Source organism: Pagrus major, chromosome 15 (genome assembly GCF_040436345.1).
Source record: "Pagrus major chromosome 15, Pma_NU_1.0".
Lineage (NCBI taxonomy): Eukaryota > Metazoa > Chordata > Actinopteri > Spariformes > Sparidae > Pagrus > Pagrus major.
The window spans coordinates 17,660,683-17,683,004 of NC_133229.1; the positions used below are offsets into that span (position 1 = coordinate 17,660,683).

Here is a 22,322-nt window from a genome sequence, read left to right on the forward strand (position 1 = left end):
CAGACAATAAACTGAAAGGTGCTAAAACGCTCTGTAGAGCTGAACTGCAGAGTCAGGGGATAATTCTCTGTGGGTATGTCACTACGAGCGATGCCTTTCACTTTGTACAAATGTATTTAACATATTGTTCATAGAAAAGGAACGAATAGTCTCGTAGATAGTAGTAACCCAAAATATAATTATGAGCCTGAGAATGAGTCATGATACGTCTCCTTTAGAGTAATCTTACTGGCTTTGGCAACAGTGAAACAATGGGTGAGTTTTAGAAAGTACCCGCAACCACAGTTGGTAAATAAAATGTCTTCCTTTTAGTTTAATCAGGAGGTGAAATGAGTTTAATCAGTCGGTGAAATGATGGTTCCTGTAACTATGGTTACTACATTGACCTTTTGACATAACTTTTATATTTAGACATCTGAACTGGGCTGACATAATTTCCTCTTGACTTTAGCCAGAGTTCACCTGAGACTTATGAGAAAGATAATGCTGCATTTCTTATACACCTTCATACAATTACAGCTGTAAAGACCAATAATGACATTTAATATCATGCTTGACATCCTGCTTCGATAACAATGAAGATGTCCTAGACTTCTGCGGCTTTTTTGATTGTTTCCTTTAAGCTGAAAGCTGTGTGGTTACACCCTGCTGACCCAGGAACTTCTGTTTTACTGGCTGTAGGTGCCTAATACCCAGTAGATGCTGGATCTGGATCGTTACCCCCCTTATGGATCCTCGCTCACTTATGTTTTACACTCTACATTTTTTTTTAATTCTCTTTGTGTGGCCTCTCTGCCCTCCTCCAGGTCCCGAAGGTGGAGAGGAGGTCGTATCAATCTGCTCAGTCGTCATCCTGGATCCGAACTCTTCACATATATTTTATAATCTACTTAAAATAAAAAATGTTGTTGTTGTAATCTGCTTATTGGTGAAGGGAGTTTTTCCTTCCTCAAATTGAGGGTCTAAGGACAGAGGTTATCGTACACTGTACAGATTCTTAAGTCCCCTGCGGCAATGTGATTTATGATTTTGGGGCTATATAAATAAAGTTTACCTGACTTGACAATTTAACACGGCGTTTTAACTATAATCACAAATGTTGTCACATGGACAGGGACGAGGTATTACCTCATCAGTCAAGATACCTAACCTCTGCCAGGAACTTGCAGGAGTATTAACACACGGGGTGAACACAAGGTCCTCACAATACAAACACAGCATGAGTCATGCATGTGCTGCATGTTGCGTCTGTGTGTGCAGCATGTCTGCCGCTCTGTGTAGACATAGTGAAAGTTTGTCCTAGATGCTTGGCGCAGTGTGTCTCTTCAGTATTTCCTAACCATGTCCTGGAAAAGGCGAGCTAGACCTGTTTAGCCACCTATTTCCAGTAATGCCCCTCCTCTGCTGCTCTGTCTCCTCCCCTTTCCCTCCACTCCCCTCCTCCCCCTCGCTCCCCTTCCTTTGAAGCTTGCAAACCCTATTTCACTGCAGATGGTTGCTGACAACACCGGCATCCGGTCACACTCCACCTGAATGAACCCGCCATTATCTCACAAAATTAGGCTGACGTTACCACAGGGGCAGGCTCGTCGCTGACGTATTCAAACAATAGTGCACTAACAGAGGTGTGTGCATACAATACTGACAACAGATAGTTAGATTTTATTTATATTTACCTCCTTCCCCTCTGTATTTACTCACAAGTTTTTGCATAAGGCTTCAAAATGTCCATACCTTACCGTCTTTTTCAGAATCAGCTCATGGAGTGATGCCCAAACAATGTCACAGCTACATATAGTCATCTTTTCCACCTATAAGATCACTGAGCCAAGACCTCTCTGTGAAATATGGAGAACAGTTATTACTTCCATTCTCAGAGCAATTTCCCTGATCCTACAATTTGCAAACTTCCTGCAGCACATTTTAATTATAGGTATTGTACCTTATGTGTAGCAAGAGAGGCTCCTCATGCAAGATGTAACTCATGTTTCAGAGCAGGGAAAATCCCACGAAGCTTTTACAGTGTAGTGTTTGACCAGAACGGTGTGTTGGCCTACCTGTGTGTTCCAGGGTGTTCAGTAGGTTTAGGTATACGTCAGGTTTTTTTTAGATCTTATCCTAAAGATGACTGAGTCAGGCTAGTAACTAGTGAGCACTCTTTGTTTGTGTTAACATGGCAAGTGGATAAGAAGTATTGAGCACTGCTGTCATTTATTCAGCACTGATAAGTGTATTGCTCGGCAACTACAAAACCAAAACACAGGCTCATATGTGTATAACAACCCGCATAAGCTATGTGGTACTTCTGTTTGTCTGTATGGAGTTATTATGCTAGCTACAACTATAACTATTATAACTAGCTGTAACAGAGAGGTAGGCTAAAAACCAAACCCAACGTATAGATTGACTCGCTAGCTGGAGTGATATGACAACATGTTTATTAAAAAATGTAATTAAATTAAATCAATTTTGCTGCTATACCACATACATAAGGCAGTAGCTAAATGTAATAATAAAAGACAAAAACTGGTATAGCCTACCAGATAAACAAGTCTAACTAGCCTAGCCTAGATGCTCTTTAAGATAAACAAGGCTAACTTGTCTAGCCTAGATACTCGTTAAGATAAACAAAGTGAACTAGCCTAGCTTAGATGCTCTTTAGATTGTCCAAACGTAGCCTATAGCCAAGTACAGTATCTGATTTCATCCCTATAATACAATCGTCTTAAAAAGGTAGGCTATAATATTAAGGTTTTACAGCTTAAATTACTAGCCTGTTTACTTTAGCTAAGCACTTTAGCTAAGCAGGCTAGTTCAAACTTAAAACCCTTTTTTCTTAACTTCCCAGTTTCTGTACTGCCGTCTGCCTTTTTACACTTTGTCTACAGACAAGAGAACTTGATAATAATACCTTTAAGTCCACTGTAGCACACACTAGTGTTATCTATTTCCTTTTTTTGACAAGTAGTCACACAAAATATGTTAAACTGAGTTCTGTATGTTCCACTAATATTTTCTCTTGACAGTTCCACTTTTGTAGAAGCCATCTTCCTGTCCACCATGTTTGCTCTGTGCAATACACGTATATGCAGCAAAAGCAGAACACACACACACACACACACACACACACACACACACACACAACGCAGCAAGGAGGAAGCAGTGTTTGTGAAAAGTACACACAGCTCTTTCTCTTTATGGCCAATCCAACGTGCTGCCCGGCAAAAATACAGCATAAAACCGGGCAGGAACGCTGGAATTTCGGGGCGAGTGATAGAGTGAGGTCATAGGTGTGGTTGGAGCAGTCGGCTAAATATGTCCTCAGAAACAGAAACACATTTGCTGAGGGATTCTTAGAGCATTTTTTTATCATGTCATACAGTCCTAAATGATTAGCACGTATTGTGGTTGTATGATGCAGGAATATACAGGGCAAGTTTGTGGATGGCCCAGAAATTTTCACAGATCTGTGTAAAATGTGGTTGTAATGATAAGCAACGATTTCTCTCAAAAATGTCAGACTACCCTTTACAGTGAATTCTGGTGCACAAGGTTTTGTTTTGTTTTGTTTTTTTTTCCTGCATCTTTCTGTTTCTTGCCCATCCAACAGGAATGGTACATTTATATAGCGCTTTTCTATTCTTACCAACCTCTCAAAGTTTAATTTTTAAGTTGTTTTCTTAACCATTTATAGCCCATAGACTCAAAAACCGAAGGAAGAGCCACCAGGAGCAGTTTGGGGTTCAGTATCTTGCTCAAGTACACTTCGACATGTAGACCCACTCTTCCTCCCGAGACCAGATTTGTTTCTCTCCAAACTCCCAGACTTTCAAACATTCAGCTTGAGGAGCCTCATCTGACTCTAACTGTACTTAAGTATCATAAACTATACAGCCAGAAAAAGTCCACAGCCTTTAATGTACTCCGGGGGCTGTTTTTTTTATCGCTGGACTCACACTGAACTTATCCGAGGGCTAAAAGCTTTCTTAGAACCGTCTCAGCCACAGGCTGAGAAAGCGCTCACACTGGCAGAAGTGGGCTAACCCCGACTTTAGCCTGAGGCTTGCTGGCCGTGCTCCAACATACAGTTAGCCCTGATTTTGTGTGGTTCTCCCCTGAAAATCGACTAAACTCGGTGGTAAAAGGTGTGAAATTCTTACCTTAGTAAGTGTTGATGAGCTGTCAGCAGTTTGATAGATATTTCCTCATCACATTTAATTTTAAAGCTTTAACAGACATGCATGGAGGGAATGGGAGCGGCCCAGAATCTGGTGGAAAGCATGACACCAGCAAACTGCAGCATATTTAAATTCATCAATCACATAAATGTCACACTTGGGTGTCCTCCTACTTCTGAGCATTTATTGTTTTTCTAAAGCTTGTTTTTAATCATTTGCACGAATATAATGATCTTTTGGCGTCTCTGACCTTCCAATATCATCACAGAAGAAAAGGTCACACATGCTCAGCACAAACCCCAAATACCAGGACCATCATCATCTCAAGCGTCTTCCCACGCAGAGCGACATCACAGGCCAACACTTTGGATTGCCACGTTTGGCCTGGGATCCTGACACCGTCATATCGTACACGGCAGCCTCAGTCTCACACACCTACATTGTGGCATCACACAACCGTCTTCTGTCGTCCTCCCTCTGGTGAATCTAATGTGACGGCTCTGCACATGCTCCCCCCCACACACTTGACATCACAGGGCCTCCCTCCTAAAAAACCAAACCGTACACCTCTGCACTCGCCGCTTGAGCTCAAGAGCAGCTTTCCTCACACTCACAGTGGCGTAGACACAAGCCGCCCCCTCAAACCTTACTACGGGGTTAACTGAATAACGCTTGGCTTCACGCTGTGAGCTAGTGAAAGCTCAAAGGGGAATCCATCCTCACACCAAATTCAGACATGTCACGTACTGCCAGTCAAATCTCACAGCTACTATGTCAGCAATACAATGAAATGAGACAAGTGACTAGTGATGTCACGACACTAACACTGTTCCTTTTTAAAGAATACGTTCACCCAGAATTAAAAATGTAGTGATTCAATTATCTTCTCACCCCCATGCTGATGGAAAGTCTGGTGAAGTTTTGTAATCTGCAAAGCATTTCTGGAGCTTCACAGCAAGACAGCTTTGCAGCATTCTCCTAAACAACTGAAGTACATGGGAACTTGTTTTAAAATATAAAAACCAAAAGAAATGAACATTAAATGGCTCCATACAGCTTGTCTGGTATAATCCAAGTCTCTGGAAGCCCAGAGATCTCAAATCTATTTAAAAAAGACTATATTTACACCATTGAGCAAATCCAACCACTTTAGCCAGGGTGCATGCTAAGGTTTTAGCTTAGCAGCGAGAGTGAAGATCCTTTAAAAAGGGTGTAAATGATGTCTTGTAAAATCTGTTTTGGATCTCAGGGTCTCCATTTGGAGGCTTTGATTCTTTCAGACAAGCTGATTTCATGTTTCTTTTTTACATTTCAGAACGAGTCCCCATCTACTTCAGTTGTTTAGCAGGACGCTGTTTTGCTGCGATGCTCCAGAAATGTTTCGTGGGCTAAGAAACTTCACCCGACTTTCCATCTGCAGGGGGTAGAGTTTTTGAAGAGATTGAATCTACATTTTTGGGTGAACTTATCCTTTAAGCATTCTGCTTTGCAAGTAAACTGATTGTGTGAAATGATGGATCTGTTTTTAACAGGTCGGAATATTATTTCTTTCCTAGAATGGATTTCAGAGAAGAAAAGGGAGCTGAGGGAAATCATGACATGTCCAACACTATTTTCTCATGAAGTCACTTTATTCAACTCACATTTTATATCCTAATTTAGTGCAGGTCTTGTAGGCAGGCCTACATACACAGTCCAAACCTTGGGGCAGTGTTAATGTTTCTCTTGCGACAAACCCCTAGGAATGTATGACTGTTGTTAATGTGACTGGACATTAGTGAAATACTAATGAAAATCCTTCTTCTTTGTTTGACCACACTGTGTTACAGAGGAGGGAAATTCCCCCTTTCCCGGAATGTTGCAGGCTGTTCTGATGAGTGACAGCACCATCTACTGGACACAGGCGCACAGTGCATGTTATTGTTTGGGTTCAGGCAAGACTAATCAAACGTGAAAAATAAAAAAAATAATTGTACATGGATTCGAAGGAAATGTAAGCAGTGAAAAGAAAATTACACTAATTAAAAAATTACAAAAATGTCAAGTCTTTGCATTGATTTGGACAGATTTAAACTCTTATCTATCTATTATCAATTATTCTGGTCTGACCACAACACCTCTGGTCGTTCATTTGGTGCCTTTATGAGTTGTCGGAAAAAGTTGAGTGGAATTTGATTTCGCTCATGGAAATTCCATTATACGTCTGCAGATTAAGACACGGAGCAAACAAGTTAAATAGACAAAATTATACAGCCTATCTTAAATGAATCCAATATTATTCAATGTCATTTATAGCCCCTTTAGAGCAATGAATCCACATACCCATGAGTAATGATGACAGAAAGTGGAAATTACGAGGTGCGCATGAAGGCAGCAGGAGAAGCATTTAGGGGAAACAGGGCTCGGTGTGCTGCTTTCGGACTTTGTGGACATATTTTGCGATGGATTCACAGCCTCCACCAAAGCCATGGGAAAGGCGGATTCCTGGGGCAATGAGTGCACCTGTGAACTACAGGTAAACAGGCCGTGTTAAGCTCGCCCGCCATCATATGACGTGTTTTAGTGTGTACCGACTGCTGCTGGTTAGCTGTTGTTGCTAGCCGTAGCTATCCTACGCTAAGGTTGTTGCACAAGTGAGGGCTTATCATCCAAACAGTGGAGACTTTGACTTTGTGCTATGTATTATTCAAGATCACCAATCGTAAATCCATATGTAAGAACAGTTTGCCAACGACAGCCACATATATAACCAAAGTAACCGCTGTAAAGCAGCTAATCAACAAGTTAGGCCCAGCGAGGCCCCGTCATGTGCAGTGTTGTGGAGTAAGTTAGAAATTGTTTATGGCCAGGCTCCCTTCAGAAATAATAACTTTTAATAGCCCTCCCTCACTAAGGGTAGCTTTGAAAACGTCTCCCTCTCATCGTATTTGCGTCACTAATGACTTGAATAAAGCACTATTTAGTTGAGGACATATTGTTTCCATATCTATAACGTTTTTACCAAGAGTGAAGTATTCAATTTTTGATATTCAAGCTTATTTTAGCAAGCCCAGTTGACTTATTAGTCGATTAATTGATTAGTTGATTATGGTCGATTAATTGTTTCAGTCGTTTTCAAGGAAAATGTCATACATTGGCTGTTTCCAGCTTCTAAAATGTAATGGCCTGCTGCTTTTTCTCTGTCTTATGATGGTATTAAACTGTATATCTTGTCTTGACCTTCTTACCAAACAGGTCTACAAACATTGGACCCTATGCAGGCCCCTCTGCCTCTGCAGGCCCTCCTGTTCTGACCCGGATGGTGCCCCCAGTGCCCCCTCGTCCCGTCCAGCAGACCTACCGTCCTTCCTACAGCTCTTTCACCTCTTCTTACAGCCCCTATGGGAGCTCCATGTATGGGGGGTACAGCCCCTACAGCTATGGTGGTGGTGGCGGCGGCTATGGCCTTGGAGGGTACAACCGCCTCTCCCACATGGAGGAAGTCGCCCCCAGCCGATTTGTGCAGCAGGCTGAGGAGAGCAGCCGCGGTGCCTTCCAGTCCATCGAGAGCATTGTCCAGGCCTTTGCCTCAGTTAGCATGATGCTGGACGCCACCTTCTCAGCGGTGTATAACAGTTTCCGTGCTGTGCTGGACGTAGCCAACCACCTTACACGGCTGCGTGCACACTTCACCCGAGTTTTGTCAGCCTTTGCTCTGGTACGCACCTTGCGCTACCTGTACCGACGGTTGCAGAGGCTGCTGGGGAGAAGGTCAGACTCTGAGGTTGAGGACTTGTGGGCAGACAGTACAAGTGATGCCCTGGCTACAAGTGCATCCAGAGGAGATGGAGCAGGGGTGGAGGATCAGACTGTGAAGTCCTGGCCAATCCTTCTGTTTTTCGCAGTAGTCCTCGGGGGACCCTACCTTATCTGGAAGCTGCTGAGCTCCAGCCCTGGCTCGGAAGAAAGCGGTGAGACTAACATTCACGACTTTGTACTTGCAGATTAGATGATGAACATCTCCATTTTTTCTTACACATAACTTTTTAAGTGTGGGAGCTGTTCTCAAATCTGCCTCCTTACACGTTTAGGTTCAGTGCTGTAACAAGCTGTATTTGGGGCTCTCTTTTTCACTTTGATCAGCAGCTCTCACCAGGTGCCATCAAGGCCCAAGTCTTTGAGGTTTTGTTTTTTTCCCCAACCGCTGGCATTATCAATCACTTGGAATGAAAACTCTCTTGTGGCTCAGTCGAAAGCAGTTGAGAACCACTGCTCTAGATAATATCAACTAAACAACCTTCACTGGTCACTCTGATAGTAGCTGGAAAAGGTCAAAGATTAACATCAGTTGTACACAAGGCAGCAAGTATGAGTCGATTTTTTTTTTTTGCGTGTGTGTGTGCGACGAACAACAAGAGAGGGATTTCACCAAAGATCAATGAAGATAGATTCTATACCAGGGGAGCTGATGAATGTCATAGTGTTTGTGCACGTGACCTGTGTTTTATTCCCAACTGTAACAAGTAAAGATGTTTTGTGTTTCTTCATTCAGCCACCAACTGGGCGAGCGGAGAGGATGACCATGTAGTGGCCAGAGCAGAGTATGACTTTTCAGCTGCCTCTGAGGAGGAGATCTCTGTGCGGAGTGGAGACATGCTTAACCTTGCCCCAAAAGGTGAGAGATCTGGACATTAGTTTCTGTTCTCAATAATATTTTATTAACATTCACATTTATTTTCATATTGCCATAGTTTGTTATATTGTGTCTTCCCACTCACAATAATGTGTTTGTTTTTTTTAAATGAGCATCCTTACTAATGTTAACTGTTGACAATGTGATGCAATATTGTTTTTGGACCATGTTTAACCTAAAGATTAAGTTGTGCTCAATTTTAACTGTTTTCTTTTGGTCTAGTCTAAGTTTAAACTTCTGGAAATTAGTTATTTAAATTATTAGAGACAACGCTGCTGAAGTCAGTTACATTTGAGACTTGTTTTAATAGCATTATTATTGTAGGGGTGCAATTAAATTCTCATTGAATTTAGAAAGCTTCTTAAAATGTTTTTTCATTGTGTTATTTGTTCTGAATGTCATATGTTTGCTTTTGAGTTTGCTTTAAATTTTTTTTCTTTTTTGGCTGAATTTTCTTTTTGGGTGAACATATCCTTTAAGAGATTAACAGAAGGCTATTTCCTTAACTTTGTTATGTATTGTTTGGAGTTTAAGTGCCAAAATTGCTGAATGCTGTTTTGTAATATGGAAGAGTATTTTTTGTCATCCTCATAAAACAGCTTATATCACTAAGATATCAATCAAATAGCCTTTTAAAGTTTATATCATCAAACAAATTGTCAATGATGGAATGGGAACATCAGAACAGTGTTTTTTCACACAGATAGTTGTGAACATTACCCCATGTTGACGAGCTCAGATAATGACCTTATATTCTCCCCTCTTTTTAGAGCAACAGCCCAGGGTGCGAGGCTGGCTGCTGGCCAGCGTGGACGGTCAAACCACAGGACTTGTCCCAGCCAACTATGTGAAGGTCCTTGGCAAGAGGAGAGGCCGTAAGCACGCAGAAATGGAGAGGCTCGCTCAGGTCCAGCAAGGCAACACGCAGGCCTCTCAGACAGCCCTTGCTGCACATCCAGAGTCAAATCCTGCTCTAGGATTTACCCCCGGCCTTGGTTCAACCCCCGCTTTGGCTTCCACAGAGGAACTGCTTGAGTCGGTGTACACAGAAACACCAGCTTCCTTCAGTGTGGGAACATCCAACTCCAGTTTGCCCTCCAGCACAGCGCTTAACATCCCTGAGAAGACTGACTTGTGATGCTTATATGCATATCTCTGTATGACTATGTGTGTTAACACAAGTTTGCTCAGTCAGTACTTGTTTGCAGCATTTAACTTGAATCTTGACTAATAATCAGCAGACTTTAGATATCATGGGAAACACCATGACGCTAGTTCATTGTCTCATCTATAACGATTAAGATCAGCAAACACAATCTGGACCTTCTGAAAAGGGTTATTGCTCAAAATGGTTTCAGTACACACGTTTATTGTAATACTCTTGAGGACATATTGTTTCTATATATCAAGTCAGAGCTTGTACAAGAAAGAAAGTTTTGTGCATGCTGTATTTAAGGTACACTGCTGTTCTTCAGATCATGTCTGATATAAGATGTAATATCTTGAGATTGTTTGATAACAGGAATTAGTTCAACATTTAAAGTAATGAGGTGCACTGATACATCATCTGCAAACTGACAGTATAGGGACAAAGCCAGGGTATTTAGTTTGACAATGTAATTATGTAACCTTGTACTTCACCTGCAGGCTGCCTGGTCCTTTGTCTTCTCTGTGAAGCAAATGGGATTGGATTCATTTAAAATGAAAAAGGGGGCTAATTTTGCACATTTTCAACAGTTAGTCAAAGAAAGTAATTTTGTAAATATTTAATATACTTATTTTGAAAATAAAGTTTTTCAAAAATAATTTTTGTCCTTTTGTGTAGTTTTGTTATCAAGTTAGTTGGATGATATAAAGTATGTATAACAGTAAAGGCAGGATGTTTGTTTTTATTTTGTATTGCAGTAATATTATTGTTTGTATTGTTTTCCGTGCACATGTTTTGTTGTTGAGACGTCTGAGGAGGATTTGTGGTAGAAACAGGCGATTTACGGCCGCCGTGTCTTAGCAACAGGACGCCTAACCTGCTGCAGTGCGGCAACGGGGACGAGTCAGCGTCGCAGATACAGACGGACCCAAACAAAAAGCATTTATATTTCTAAATATTTAAAACCTTGACCGCCGTGTTTGTGTCGTGACAGTGCAGCGCGCCTGTAACATTTCCCCCCGAGCAACTGGGGTTAAACATACAAACATCTATACTAAGTAGCAGCTAACTAAGCGAGCTGTCATGCTAGCTACTGAAGCATATGCTACCTTCAGTGACCATCGGAAACACCAGGTTGCGGATGCAATTGAGTTTTGAGGTTCAAATCATGATATTGGAAACAGTACTTTGATTTGTACCTCGTGATCACAGTGTTTTATGAATGTCGTAGATAATTGATTGCATAGCCAGTTCAGTTAAAAAGACTTTGCAGGACTTGCCAACTTCCATAAAAGTGAGCAAAATTGTTTATGATTGTGTATGTCTCACAATGTATCCATCTTGACATGACGACGCCTATTTTGAAGACGACAGCAGCACCTGATAACGACTGAGTAATATATGCGACCGCTTTACTGGTGGTCGTGACACGTCGTGTGGAGCTTGTGTTACGGAGTTTACGACGAGTACGTGAAGGCAGCGGATCCTGTCCCGCAAAGTTAGCTAGCATTAGCAATGGTTGCAGTTAGCCGGTAGGAGACGAGCGCAGCATCAGCAGCATCATCCATCCACAATGACATGAGAGTGGACCCAGCAGAGTTTATTGTACTAGACGACTTGGAGGAATATATCTGACGCCAGATAAGTATGTTAACGATATTTTACCACTCTTGCTATTTGAATAAGGTTTATTAGGAGAACCAGCTGATTTAATTTGACCCAAAAGCACCCGGTGTTGTTGCAGCCGGAGGAGGACAGAGGGACTCGGCCTGCGCTAGCATCACTACTGACACCACTAAGTTTCTCTGTTGTATATCTTGCCATGAATTTATATAATACTCCCATATCAACACATTTATGTAAAAAGGTTTAGGTCCTTGGCTGCTAACATTATGGAGAGTGAAGCTGTGCAAAGCCTTCAGGATGTAGTGACGTGTCTTGTATTTAGGGCTAGAAAACCATAGTTTAAATTATAGTGAATGACGCACTTCACAGATGTCACTCACCAAACAAAATGTTTTAAAAAGCAATTCATACACAGTTTATATTAATGCCTGTCTACTTGTTTTGATTAATGTGAGTAAGTTAACCAGATGTTAATATTAGTATCGAAATAAGGCTGTCCTTTATAGAAACTGGCTAAACTAAGTCTAAGTAATTAGATTACTCTTCACCAGTTACATTCTCAGTTATGACTACAACTGGACAGTATTCATCAATCAGGACTGATGCATTGATTTTGTGTATCATAGCCCATCTCACTTGAGAGAGGAGTGGTCTCAAACTTCTTCATAACTTGAATATTTTAAGGCTGCAACTAGCTGTTATTTTCCTTATTGTGATCGAAAAATGTATCATTCGGGCTATAAAATGTCAGTAAATTATGAAAAAGCTCATCAAAAGCCCCAAAATATTCAGTTTACATCACGTAAGTCAAAATAAAGCAGGAAATTCGAGGAGCTGGGATAAGAGTGTGTTTAGTTTTCTTGCTTGAAAAAAAATCCCAATCATGATCAACCAATCATTTCGGCTCTATTTTGATATGATGATCATACAGATTGAGTCACTCATTGTTGACTTGCTGCCTGTTTGTTTCTTGCCTCTCTTCCTCTTTAGAGATGAGCCGCTTCTGCTCAGACAACAACAACTTTCCCTATGACAACAACGTCCTGGTTTTGGACATGGTGCTGGGATCTCTATGGGGAGTGCCCCAGCCCATAAACTGGGACAATGTGGCCAAGCTAGTTCCTGGATTCACTCCCAAGGAGGTAACTGGAATGCCGGATAACTATGAACGCTTCCATCCATCCACCCCTTCATCTGTCCAGTACCATCCATTTATCATCTCATGGTTTCTAACATTAGACCTGACTTGTTGATAAGAAATAACACTGTGGCACTGATGGGATCTTACAGTGTGCCCGCCGATTTGATGAGCTGAAGAGCACAGGGGGTTTTCCCCATGTGGACAACCAATGTAACGCCCTGACAGAAGGAAGCCCCTCCCCTCCAGATGGCCTGTCCACGCTGCTGGACACTGGGGACGTAGTGGAGACAGGAAGCAGCCAGACCAGCGGCAAAGTTACAGGTCAGACAGCACCATCCTGAGTAGCACAGATAACATTTTTTCACCTAGTTTTCTTCAACAAGAGCTGGGCAGTAAAAATAGTTTTTACACTGCTATTTTAACTCGTTAATCTTTTTTAAAATTAATTTATACATGGTATCTGCAGGTCTTAAGTCTTAAAAAGGCCTTAATTCAGCTTCAATAGAAGACATGGACTACTAGAACAAACTTATATTTCAGAGCAGTACAATACTTCATTAAAATGTATTTCAGCACCAAATAATGTTTGTCTGTGGTATTGATGGTTACTGTTATTTGATAACGAGGTTTAGAGTGTATTTAAAAAATGTTCTGTTGGTGTCAGCAGGCTCCAAGTCGACGCCCTCAGGAAGAGTCAGTACTGTGGAGAAGAAAGAGAGAAGAGTCTCAACAGAGGAGAACGACAAACCTCAGAGGCCAAGAGAGTAAGTACTGAGAACTCATCCTCAGGTGTTTTTTTTTCCCACTGCAGTGAACTCATTAAAATACATACTGACTCCTCACACATAGAAACACACTTTCTCTATCTTCAAATCACCCTCCATCTGTCAAAAAGTGTGAATCACTGATGCCCTGTGGGCTTGAAGGCAGCTGTGGATTGTTTGAATTTCTGTGTTCTCATATTTGGCAGTGGGTTTTACTGTCAGTTATAATTTTTTTGAACAATGGATTTGAATTTTTTTCCTGCAGTCCCAACATGGTCATCCATGTGTGTGACGAGACCAAGAACCTGAAGCAGGACTTCACATGTCCCAGAGATCTTCTAGTTAAAGAGATGCGTTACTTTGCTGAGTACTTGTCCGTGGATCCACAGAGGTGGGAGGAGGTGGATATTTCCGTCCACTGTGATGTGCAGATATTCGACTGGCTCATGAACTACGTCAGGAGGAACTCTGCAGGAGAGGGAAACAAGGACAAACCGCGGCTCGGTAAAAAACTGTAAAACAATAACAGATATGACATTATTACACATGGGAATGCCTGAGCTGTCACTTACACCACCTGTTTGTGTAAATTCGTGGACAGTGCTCGACTTATTGGTCACTAAACGTGGTGTGTGTTTGGTGGGTCACTGGCTGTGTGTTCTGTGCTGTTTGTTGGTTGTGGGGTTTGCTTGGTTGGTTGGTCATGTGGTGTTTGTCGGTTACAGAGCCCAGCAATGTGATCTCAATCCTGATCTCCTCCGAGTTCTTGAAGATGGATACGTTAGTAAGTGTTGTGACCTGTGACGCAAAGTGTGGTGATGTGCTTCGGGCCTTTTGCTTTTCAGATGTAAAAATCTATTGGTATGTGGCCTTTCAACAACGTACTCCCAAGAATATCTTATAGTGAAGATGCTGGAGCCTCAGAGTTGCCTGAAAAGCATGAGAAGCTTGCAGAGTTGTGTATGTTTCAGAACTGGTTATTGTTAATCTCTCCTAGTCCAGGAAAAACAAGAGGCCCATACATAGAGCTCTGTTAAGTTTGTGTTGCATGGCTCTTTAGAGTGTAGATGTTCTTTTGCTTCCAGTTTTCAGTAAATTTACTCACCACTGCTGTACTTATTAAGTACTAACAACATATCAATGATAAAGTAGTGTTTGATTAGTATCCATGTAGAAGTTACCACTAAATATACCATTGCTGTGAAAGGTCTTATGAGAGCGGTGTATGTTTGTTCGTGTTCAGGTGGAGGAGTGCATCCAGTACTGCCACAAACACATGAGCGCCATCGTGGCTACACCCTGCAACATGAACTGCATCAACAGCAACCTGGCAACACGCATCGCCGAACTCTTCAACCACAACGAGGCTGATGACATCAGGGACAAAAAAGACAAGTTCAAAAGGTGACAAGATGGGAAGGCATGTCTCAAAGCAATGTGATGAATCTTATATAAACAGAGTTTCATCTATGATCTGAGGTCATCCTTACACATGTCACAGTCACTCGGTTAATGTTTTTCATCAAATATGTGCGTCTATTTGTGTCAACATAAAAAAGCAAAAGCAGCCTAATGCAGAATACCTTTTTTTATTTTATTTCACCCTTAAAGCAAATTGTTTCAGAAGAAAATTGAGCGTCTCTTCGATCCAAACTACCAGAGCAGAGATTCACCAGGAAACGCCTCCACTCTCTACAGGTGAGGAGGAGCACTTAGTTTCTTAGTTTCTACAAGCAGTTACCTATCTCACTGCTTAATCCCAGTTTATGTGTGTGACTTTATTACTTTAACATTTGTTGCACTTTTATTTTTGCCTTTATATTCGATTTGTCCTCTTGTTACAGTTGGCAGTCTAACTGTTGTATATATGTGTGTGTTTGTTCCCAGGTGTGGTCTGTGCCTTAAGATGCTGACCAAAGACACAGAGAGGAAGATTTCTTGTGTTCCAGGGAAAATCAACATTGATGCTCGTGGAGAAATCATCTATACACACACCAGGTATTATAGCAGCTGTTTGATATGACAAAGCCTTGTCCTATACATGGACTCATTGTTATGTCTGTAGTTCATAGTTCTGTAGCTGTCAGCAGTAATTCATGGAGAACAGAAATATCTCATTTGCATTCACAGTCAGTGTGTATTCATGTGTATGTGTGTGTGTGTGTGTGTGTGTGTGTGTGTGTGTGTGTGTGTGTGTGTGTGTGTGTGTGCATTTGCAGACAGAAGAGTTGGGATGTACATGAATACATCACAAGTCTGTATGAGGAGCTCAAGTCCTGGGTCCTGGTCTACTGGAGAATCTGGGGTACCATCAACTACCTCACCTGCTTCCGCTGCCAACAGGTGCCTTTAGACATGCTTAACTTGGACTTGGAGTCACATGTCTGCTGCATGATGCAAAATTAAGCAAGGCTGATACCATCAACCTGAGCACTTATGACAGAGTATATTCAACCTCACCTAAAGAGTTTCTATGTGTGGGCGTCCATGTGTATGCGTGTAGGTGTTTGTGTGTGCAGAGCTGACCCACTGTAAGTACCACCCAGACAGTGTGCTGTATCCTGGCATGGGTATAGAGAAAGGCTGGCACGGTGCAGGAATCTACCCCTGCTGCAACCAGAGGGTTCTCCGCTTTGATCCGACTGGTATGCCCAAGGTATGGACACACACACAGGCACACACACTTTATCCCCGTTGTGTAATAATGCTATATTGTGCCACAATAATGTACAAGAGAATCAACACATTAATGTTTTAAGTGTTCCTGAGTCCATGTAGTGATAACCTTTATACAGTCATGTGTTTGACAAAGTGGTGAACCTCGCCCCATCCTTGCTTGTGAAAGACTCTCGAGGATGCCCCCTTTCATACCCAATCATGATACGATCACCCAGTTCACTAAGTGGAACAGTACTGCAGCAATCTTTTGGCATCTGTCAGGGATAGTGTCAGTGCTGTTTGTGATTGTGGTTTTACATATTTATTCCTTTATGCCCCTGTCCCAACTTGTTTGAAATGTTTTGCTGGCAGCAAATTAGGAATAAGCATACAGATACATAAATCAATGAAGATGATGAGGTAAAACATTAAATATATCTGTTTTATTTATGTTCCATACAGCATCCCCACTTTTGTTGGAATTGGGGTTGGACAATATGCTTTGTATTCTTTTCAAACCTTTATAACAGCTCTTAACCAAAACACTTAACTAGTTGATTCAACATTAACTAATATTACATAAATCAAACCCTGTGTGCTTTCTCTTCAAATGGTTAGTAAAACAGTTAGCTGCCTGTCAATTGCCATTACTTGTATTCTTTACTCATTACTAAGATTATTTACTTTCGCTTGTAAAATCATGCAGATAAGTAGCTTGTCCAGAGGGTTTCCATGCCCTCCTTCCACTTCATGCTGGGATGGCTACTGACCCCTGTTATCGTCTGCAGCTACAGAGCATTAATAAATGAAGCTCACAGTTCATCCTGACACACATAACACGGAGGTCAACAAGAGTTAAATGGCTAAAGTTATTTCTCAGTGATGTATTTAATTCAGTGTTTTTTTGGAAAAAAACATTTTGGAATCCTAAATGTCCCCAGACTGACCCCAGTATTAAGTCTACATATATTTGTGGCTGAAAGACATGTCAAGCTGTGTGTTAAGGCTTCAGAAAATCCTGATTCATCCATTGACTATAACTGTTTATCCTTTAGAGGGTCACACCACCATGCCGCTCGATCCAGATACAATTAAGTATAAATGTGTTTTTGTTTTCAGGGCTGTAAGATGCGAGACCACATAGTGAACGTACCTGATGAGGAGCACTGTGATGAGGTGACCTCAGCTCAGACCAGAGTCCTTAATGACCTGCTGCTGCACAGAGACGCAGTGTGTTTGTCGAACACGCCACCTGCAGAGAGGTGAGCACCACCTGTGAGTGTGTGGATTGGTTGAAGATACTTTTCTGGCACTGTGTGTGTGTGTGTGTGTGTGTGTGTGTGTGTGTGTGTGTGTGTGTCACTTGTTATTAAAGGTTTCAATGACATTTTATTTTATTGTGTGTGTGTGTGTGTCAGTACTGAGGAGATTCCATCCAGTGCAGAAAAGGTTCAGGACTGTGATGTTCTCTTGGAGCCAACACTGCTCGGACCTCTGAGAGGAGACGGCAGCACTGTAAGTCTCTCATAGAGTGTTTCTCTCTGTCTGATGCTTTTCTTCTACCAGTGTCTCTCTTTGCTGCGTATATAATTTTTCTGATTCTGACTTCTGCTACTTCCTCTTTTTAACCAGTTTTCCCTTTTGAAAAACTGGAGTCTGCAACTGGTAGGACTTTTCTCTCATTTACTTCATTACATCTGCTTATGTTCTAGTCATGGTCTGCGTGTATTCTGATTATCTTGTTAGCCAGCTGTCTACATATGCTTTAACTGAGATCTTGACTTAGGTTAGTGACATGTCAAGATGGATGGTGCTACCATCTAAAGTCAGTGTGATGAAGCAGATGAGTGGTAATAACTGAAATGGGTGACATTTGTCCCTCCAGAGGCAGCAGTCTCTCCTGTCAGAGGATGAGGAGTACACCACAGGGTCAGAGGTCACTGAAGATGAGGTGGGAGATGAAGAGGAGCTGTCCAAGAAACAAGGTGGAGTGGAGTTTATTAGGGCTGTACTGGAATGTGTGGTGTTCACAAGAAATAATGAGTGACAGAAGATGTGGTTTCATCTGAGACACATTTATAGGGATGTAATCGAGTTATCTTAATTAGGGATTTCAACATTTTGACAAAAATCATTTCATTTTCTTTCCAAGAGTGACATGAAAACATTAATACTTGTCCTGTGTCTGTGCATTAAGTATAGAGCTGGAGCCAAACATGGTTAGCTTATCTTAGCATAAAGACTAGAACCAGAGAAGGCTGGCCTGACAAAAATAAGTCCACCACCACCTCTGAAGAAGAAGAAGTAAGATGAGATAACACGTTGAAACTCGACTGTTTAACCGAACACACAGTAAAGTAACTTTTGTGATTTTAGGGAGAGTTTTGTGGAACTATTTCTTGACAAAAACAAGAAATTTATCCATCCGCCAGGAGTCCTGTGCAGCGTCCTCAGCTTAAAAGCAAGTTGCCAGATGAAGTTGGTGAGCACAGGCTTTAGCTGTCAAAATTACTATAAAGTATTTATTTCATAGATTATATACAGATAAGCAAGCTGGTTTTAGTTCACTGAACGAACTATAAACTCAACACAGTTGCACACAAAATAATTACAGTATTTTTGTCAAAATTTGAGCACATGGTGAGCAGTTCTCCTTTGCCAAGATACTCCATCCAGCTGACAGGTGTGGCATATCAAGATGTGATTAAACAGCATGATTAGTGCACAGGTGTGTCTTAAACTGGTCATAATAAGAGGCCACTTTAAAATGTGCAGTTTTATCCCACAACACAGATGTGGCTGCGGGAGGGAGTGTGCAGTCGGCATGCTGACTGCAGGAATGTCCACCAGAGCTGTTGCCCATTAAATAAATGTTCATTTCATTACCGCAACAAACGTCTGCTCAAAAGTTGAGAGAAATTAGTCTTTTGTGTACACAGAAAAAGTCTCAGATCGTTTACTTCAACTCATGAAACATGTCTTTGTTTATATTTATGTTTATGAGTGTAGTTTTGGTATTTTAACTCAGTGAATAATAAGAATTACACTCCGATGAACCTGTGATGCTATGTGTTTTGTTGAAAAGAGATGGCCCACTGCTTGTCTGAAAGAAATAAGTCATGGATATAATCATGTAACTAAAATGCTGTTGTGAGGTTTAATATCAGGCTCATAACTGTCTTGTCATTACCATGATAACAGACTTGTCTTGTAATGACAGTTTAATTGCAGTTTTTATTGTTAATTGTGGTAATCACAGAAAACCTTTTCGAGCAGTGGACAGTGATTGAAAGTCATAACGGTTATTACTGCAGCATAGTTATTAGGCTGATAGGGTGAAGTTTTCGGTGTATCATAACATAACAGGTGTTTCTTTTTCATAATCATGCACTAAATGTACTTTTCTTTTTCTTATACTAGACAGACATTTGCACTTTCTCATGTTATCTGAGGAAATAGTGTTGTGAGAGGAGAAATCACAGAAATTAAACGTTAAAGTCGACATTTTGCATCACTCAGACTTGCATTTAATCATGTAACATATGACGCCTTCAGGGTCTCATGTTCTGTGATCATTAATCACACCTGACCTCTTTATAAATGTCGTGCTTTTTTTGCATGAAATGTTTCATAGTGTTATTCCTTTGACCTTTGTGGAGCTGCTAGCTGCCTCATTTCAACACTGAGTCACTGCTGTAGTTTAAATGATAAATGTAAAATGAGGATGCATAATGAAACATCTTTCTATTTATAGCTCATCACCACTGTTCCACCCCCAGTCTACATATTAATCACGTTTATTTTTAGCATTTCACTGTTGTGACTTCCAGCCTTTTTTTAAGGATGGAAAATAATTAGTTGCTCTGTTTGTCCAGCAGATGGCATCAGACGCCATCAGCGTATTCATCATGTTTTTGTGTTTTTCTGTTTCCAGCTGCTAAGAAGGCCAAGAAGGCCCACAGACCTCTGAAAAAACAAATGTCCTCTCCAAACTTCCAACGCAAAGACAAAACAGAGAAAGTGAGTCAGTTCATTGATATTTAAATCAAATTCTACAGTGGAGGGAAAAACGGCAAAATAATGCAACTAGAATATCAAAAAGTTTTCTGTTTTGGTTTCGTGGTACAATACAGTGTAAAGTTGAATTTAGAGTCCAGTTAGGGCTTTAAATGATGGAAATGTCTTCAATATAGATGTGGATCTCTTGCTTTTTACAATATATCGACTTTTTATTGATTCAGCTTCCATGTATTTGTAGTTAGAGTTGACTCTACTACTCTTGATCTTATTTATGGCTGCTATTTAATTTCCATTAGCTTCCATTACCTGTATTTATACTGTATATTTCCTTTTGTACTCACTCTATGGTTACATTTGGATCTATTGTATTAACAGTAGATATTTTAACTGTATTGATTATTCCTACCTAAATAACACAATACAAACCTAAAACCTGCGTTCTGTTCTGATTTTCTTCCCTCAGTCTCAGACCAGGGACAACACACCTTTCACGTAAGTTCATCTGCAAACACAACTTCATTTAGAACAAACTCAAGTTTACATGTTTTTGTATCTACAATTTCAGATAAAAGTGGAAGTGTGTTCATGCTTGCTTTTATTTGAATTAAATTGTTTTGAATATTGTGAATTAAAGTTTTCTCTGACACTTATTATATGTATCTAGGGCTGCAACAAAGAAACATTTATTTCACCTACTAAAGATCAGTGTAACAGCAAACTTCCCTTATCAGGATTCTGAAGAAGATATTTTGCCTTCAAGCCAACACCTCACTGGTCTAGGTGTGTGTTTCCCCGTGTCATTGCCTGAACGTAACACTAGTGCCTGTGGTTTGTGGTTTTTTGTAGTGTGAGTGTCCAGAAAAGTAAGTGGGACAGTTCTCGCTCCATGAGATACAACCAGGACGCTCAGAGGGAGGAAGGTAAGGAGGAAATGACTTATTAATACTTTGATATTATTAGACACATCAAGTTTATACCACCCATTCAAATTAGAAGCTCTTTATTCTTTTATTCTTACATATTTTCTAAGTTCTGTCGTGTTTTTATTCTTTTATAATAACTTTTGTCTTCATTAATCAGACCAGCGTCGCATGGTGGAGATCATCGGACACCTGACTAAGATGAGGTTTGGAGACCAGGAACAGAGCAAATTGAAGGATACAAAAGAGGTAAGAGTCAGTTCATATAATATGTACATGCTCAGTGTTAGTTAGTATCAGAGTGTTGTTGTCTTAGTTCACATCTTGTGCTCGTGTTTGGTGTTGACAGCCCTAATGTCCTAGTTATTGCAGCTGCCTGATGTTAGATTGTTTTCATTCTCAACAATTTGTACGTGTGTGTGTGTGTGTGTGTGTGTGTGTGTGTGTGTGTGTGTGTGTGTGTGTGTGTGTGTGTGTGTGTGTCTGCATGTGTGTTTAGCCTACAGGGGGAATCTACTCCAGACTGGAAGCGCAGTTTAAGAGTACCTCTCAATCCAGACAGAGTTCAGAAAAGACACCCAGGTACTCTACACACACACACACACAAACAGCTCCACACATACATACACACACACCTCATCATGACCCATTAAATAATTCACCGTTATCTTCTTTCTTCGTAGATCTAAAATGCGCTACGCTCAAATCCGGACAACATAAAGGACTAAAAGGCCTCTGAGCCGATGAAGAGACCAGCATGAAAACTGATGAAGAGGAGAAGGCGAGGTCCTTCTCCGAGGGCTCAGTGCAACTAAATAACTTCCTCCTGGCAGCCCCTCTCGCACTATTAACCCAGCTGTGGACTCTTTCCTCACCCTCACCCCCTGTCAGTCTTGTTCCCTCCCTCCCTCTCTGCTTAACTCAGGTGACTACGTATGGATCACCATCAACCGCATCCTTCTCCGTCACTCTGCTAGCTGTTTGTTTGTGCAGCTGTGGTCAGTCCTTGAAAAACAAGGAGAAGTCTGGATCCAGCTCAGCCTTTAGGAAAGGCACTTGAACTGATCAGCCTCTCAGTGTGTCTTATTTTGGGAGTGAGACAAGTTGGAGACACCTACAAAGGACAACATGAGAAATGCTACTTTATTCTTTTCCAGCCATCTTACCTGAATATCTTGTCTTATTTAGATCCAGTA

The 22,322-nt window shown here is 41.1% G+C and overlaps 2 protein-coding genes across 2 annotated transcripts; both read left to right on the top strand.

The window, feature by feature from the left end:
* The first annotated feature begins 6,545 nt into the window (after positions 1-6,545).
* On the top strand, positions 6,546-10,070 carry pex13 (peroxisomal biogenesis factor 13). Its single transcript, XM_073482549.1, has 4 exons — positions 6,546-6,693; positions 7,413-8,128; positions 8,710-8,832; positions 9,621-10,070. Exons 1-4 carry the CDS (start codon positions 6,620-6,622, stop codon positions 9,986-9,988), a joined length of 1,281 nt encoding a protein of 426 aa, XP_073338650.1. The 5' UTR covers positions 6,546-6,619; the 3' UTR covers positions 9,989-10,070.
* Positions 10,071-12,615: 2,545 nt separating this feature from the next.
* Positions 12,616-21,905, top strand: sanbr (SANT and BTB domain regulator of CSR). The gene is made up of 20 exons (XM_073482254.1): positions 12,616-12,765; positions 12,914-13,085; positions 13,432-13,528; positions 13,794-14,032; positions 14,254-14,312; positions 14,772-14,932; positions 15,140-15,226; positions 15,416-15,526; positions 15,748-15,871; positions 16,032-16,184; positions 17,306-17,448; positions 17,605-17,701; positions 17,819-17,851; positions 18,072-18,171; positions 20,121-20,206; positions 20,670-20,698; positions 21,053-21,126; positions 21,287-21,375; positions 21,626-21,708; positions 21,810-21,905. The coding sequence occupies exons 1-20, from the start codon at positions 12,616-12,618 to the stop codon at positions 21,844-21,846; spliced, it is 2,124 nt and encodes a 707-aa protein (XP_073338355.1). The 3' UTR covers positions 21,847-21,905.
* The last annotated feature ends 417 nt before the right edge of the window (positions 21,906-22,322 follow it).

Bases quoted from the DNA above. Each gene is read 5' to 3' on its own strand.
- pex13 (XM_073482549.1), top strand. From the start codon at position 6,620: ATGGATTCACAGCCTCCACCAAAGCCATGGGAAAGGCGGATTCCTGGG. The intron at 6,694-7,412 runs GTAAACAGGCCG...CTTACCAAACAG, and splicing joins AGTGCACCTGTGAACTACAG to GTCTACAAACATTGGACCCT. The intron at 8,833-9,620 runs GTGAGAGATCTG...CCCTCTTTTTAG, and splicing joins GCTTAACCTTGCCCCAAAAG to AGCAACAGCCCAGGGTGCGA.
- sanbr (XM_073482254.1), top strand. From the start codon at position 12,616: ATGAGCCGCTTCTGCTCAGACAACAACAACTTTCCCTATGACAACAAC. The intron at 20,699-21,052 runs GTAAGTTCATCT...GGTTTTTTGTAG, and splicing joins AGGGACAACACACCTTTCAC to TGTGAGTGTCCAGAAAAGTA. The intron at 21,709-21,809 runs GTACTCTACACA...CTTTCTTCGTAG, and splicing joins AGTTCAGAAAAGACACCCAG to ATCTAAAATGCGCTACGCTC.